This window comes from Nicotiana tabacum, chromosome 15 (genome assembly GCF_000715075.1).
Source record: "Nicotiana tabacum cultivar K326 chromosome 15, ASM71507v2, whole genome shotgun sequence".
NCBI classification, from domain to species: Eukaryota; Viridiplantae; Streptophyta; class Magnoliopsida; order Solanales; family Solanaceae; genus Nicotiana; species Nicotiana tabacum.
Genome location: NC_134094.1, coordinates 28,014,015 through 28,015,876, shown reverse-complemented (window position 1 = coordinate 28,015,876; position 1,862 = coordinate 28,014,015). Strand labels below are relative to the sequence as shown.

Here is a 1,862-nt window from a genome sequence, read left to right as displayed (position 1 = left end):
ACGAATTCAGTCAAATTCAATAGCTTTAGTTCAGATCATGTATTTGTATCAAGAAATTTATTAAATACATGCAAAAATTAGATTCAGAACCCAATTACTAAAATTTGTCATCGCTATTATTGTTGAAGGATTGGATCAACAAGCTGATACTTAACCACAGTTTAATGTTATTGTAATCATTAACTAGGTTGGTTAGTTAGTTAACAAAGGTAGTTAGTTATTAGTTAGAATTACATATAAATATTTGTATTGTTAGTTTGTTAATAGATGGTTGTATCATTTTTCTTCCTTCTCAATAATAGATTCAGTTTCTCTCAGTGTTGTCTTCTCCGGCATGTCTTCTTCCTTAAGCTCAACCTTCAGATCCATGGCAGCTAACATGGTATCAGAGCCACCGACAATGATCTAGGTTGTCATCGTCCTTCAATGCTCTTTTCTGCTTCTAGGTTACTTCAATTCTGCAGAACTAGGTGCAGAATTGTCTTAGAGTAATCGCAAATCGAAGCTAGGGTTTGCAATTTCTTCTTCAAAGCTATAGTCAACAATGGTAATTGGCACTGAAGACAACAGTACACCAGCTAATGGCACTTTTGGCAACTCTACCCCAACTGGTTCGTCATTTCCCTCTATTGATCATAATCACCCACTGTACCTACAACCAACTGACACACCAGGTAGTTCTCTAGTCTCTATTCAATTGACTGGGTCTGATAACTATGCCTTGTGGAGTCGTGCTATGAGAATTGGTTTGTTAGGAAAAAGTAAGTTAGGTTTTGTCGATGGAAGGTTTCCAAAATCAAAGTTCGAACCAGAGTTTCATGATTTGTGGGTAAAGGTTAATGCTGTTGTTTTGTCTTGGATAATAAATGTTGTTAGGCCTGGTTTGCTGAGTAGTGTATTATATGCATCTAGTGCTCACAGGGTGTGGGAAGATCAAAAAGAAAGATTTGACAAAGTGAATGGTTCTAGAGTATTGTTTCTTCATAGAAAAATACATAATTTGACTCAAGAAAGCATGACTATAGCAGACTACATCTCAAAACTGAGAGATTTATGGGATGAGTTTGATACTCTAATGCCTTGCCCAGGTTGTCCATGTCCTGAGTCTAAACAGTATGCTCAACACTTTGAGGCTCAAAGACTGTTGCAGTTTCTTACTGGTTTGAATGACTCCTATGCACAGTCAAGAAATCAAATTATGATGATGACTCCAGTGCCTACTATTAACAAGGCCTATTCACTACTTGTTGATCAAGAGAGTCAAAGAAATCTAGTAAGCATGGCTCAGGTTACACAACTTGCAGAAGGTCTAGAGAGCACTGCTCTGTATGGCAATAAAGGTTCAAATGTCACAAGTTGAGGTTATAGAGATAGAAAGAACAATGTTCAGTGTGAATATTGTCATTACAAAGGGCATACTAAAGAAATGTTTTAAGCTGATAGGTTATCCACAAGATTTTACATCTAAGAAGAAAGGAAGTGCACCTGGACTCTATGCTAATTTTGCAGGTAATCCAAACCTTGCAACAGAGGAAGAGCACATCAACTGTGCAAATAAGTTGAACTTTGGTGTGACACCACGAATGACACAGACACAACCATTTTTTCACTCAGGAGTAATACCAGCAGATTGTTCAAATGCCCTCTAAAGGAAGTGCAAAAGGTTCTAGCTCATCTAGCAAAATAGCTGTCGCAGGTATTCTAAATCATATGAATGCATTTGTGTCTCAGTGTGTCAATAGTGATTGGATAATTGACACTGGAGCCTCAAATCACATGACATCTAGACTTGAGCTATTACAAACACCTAAGTCACTTTCTACAACAGAGAAAAACGTAGTTCATCTCCCTAATGGTAATGC

At 37.3% G+C, this 1,862-nt stretch overlaps 1 protein-coding gene across 1 annotated transcript; it reads left to right on the top strand.

Moving 5' to 3' along the window:
• Positions 1 to 544: 544 nt before the first annotated feature.
• LOC142169564 (uncharacterized) lies at positions 545 to 1,360 on the top strand. The gene has a single exon (XM_075231438.1). The coding sequence runs from the start codon at positions 545 to 547 to the stop codon at positions 1,358 to 1,360; it is 816 nt and encodes a 271-aa protein (XP_075087539.1).
• The last annotated feature ends 502 nt before the right edge of the window (positions 1,361 to 1,862 follow it).

Excerpts from the sequence above, each read along its gene's own strand:
- LOC142169564 (XM_075231438.1), top strand. The coding sequence starts at position 545 with ATGGTAATTGGCACTGAAGACAACAGTACACCAGCTAATGGCACTTTT.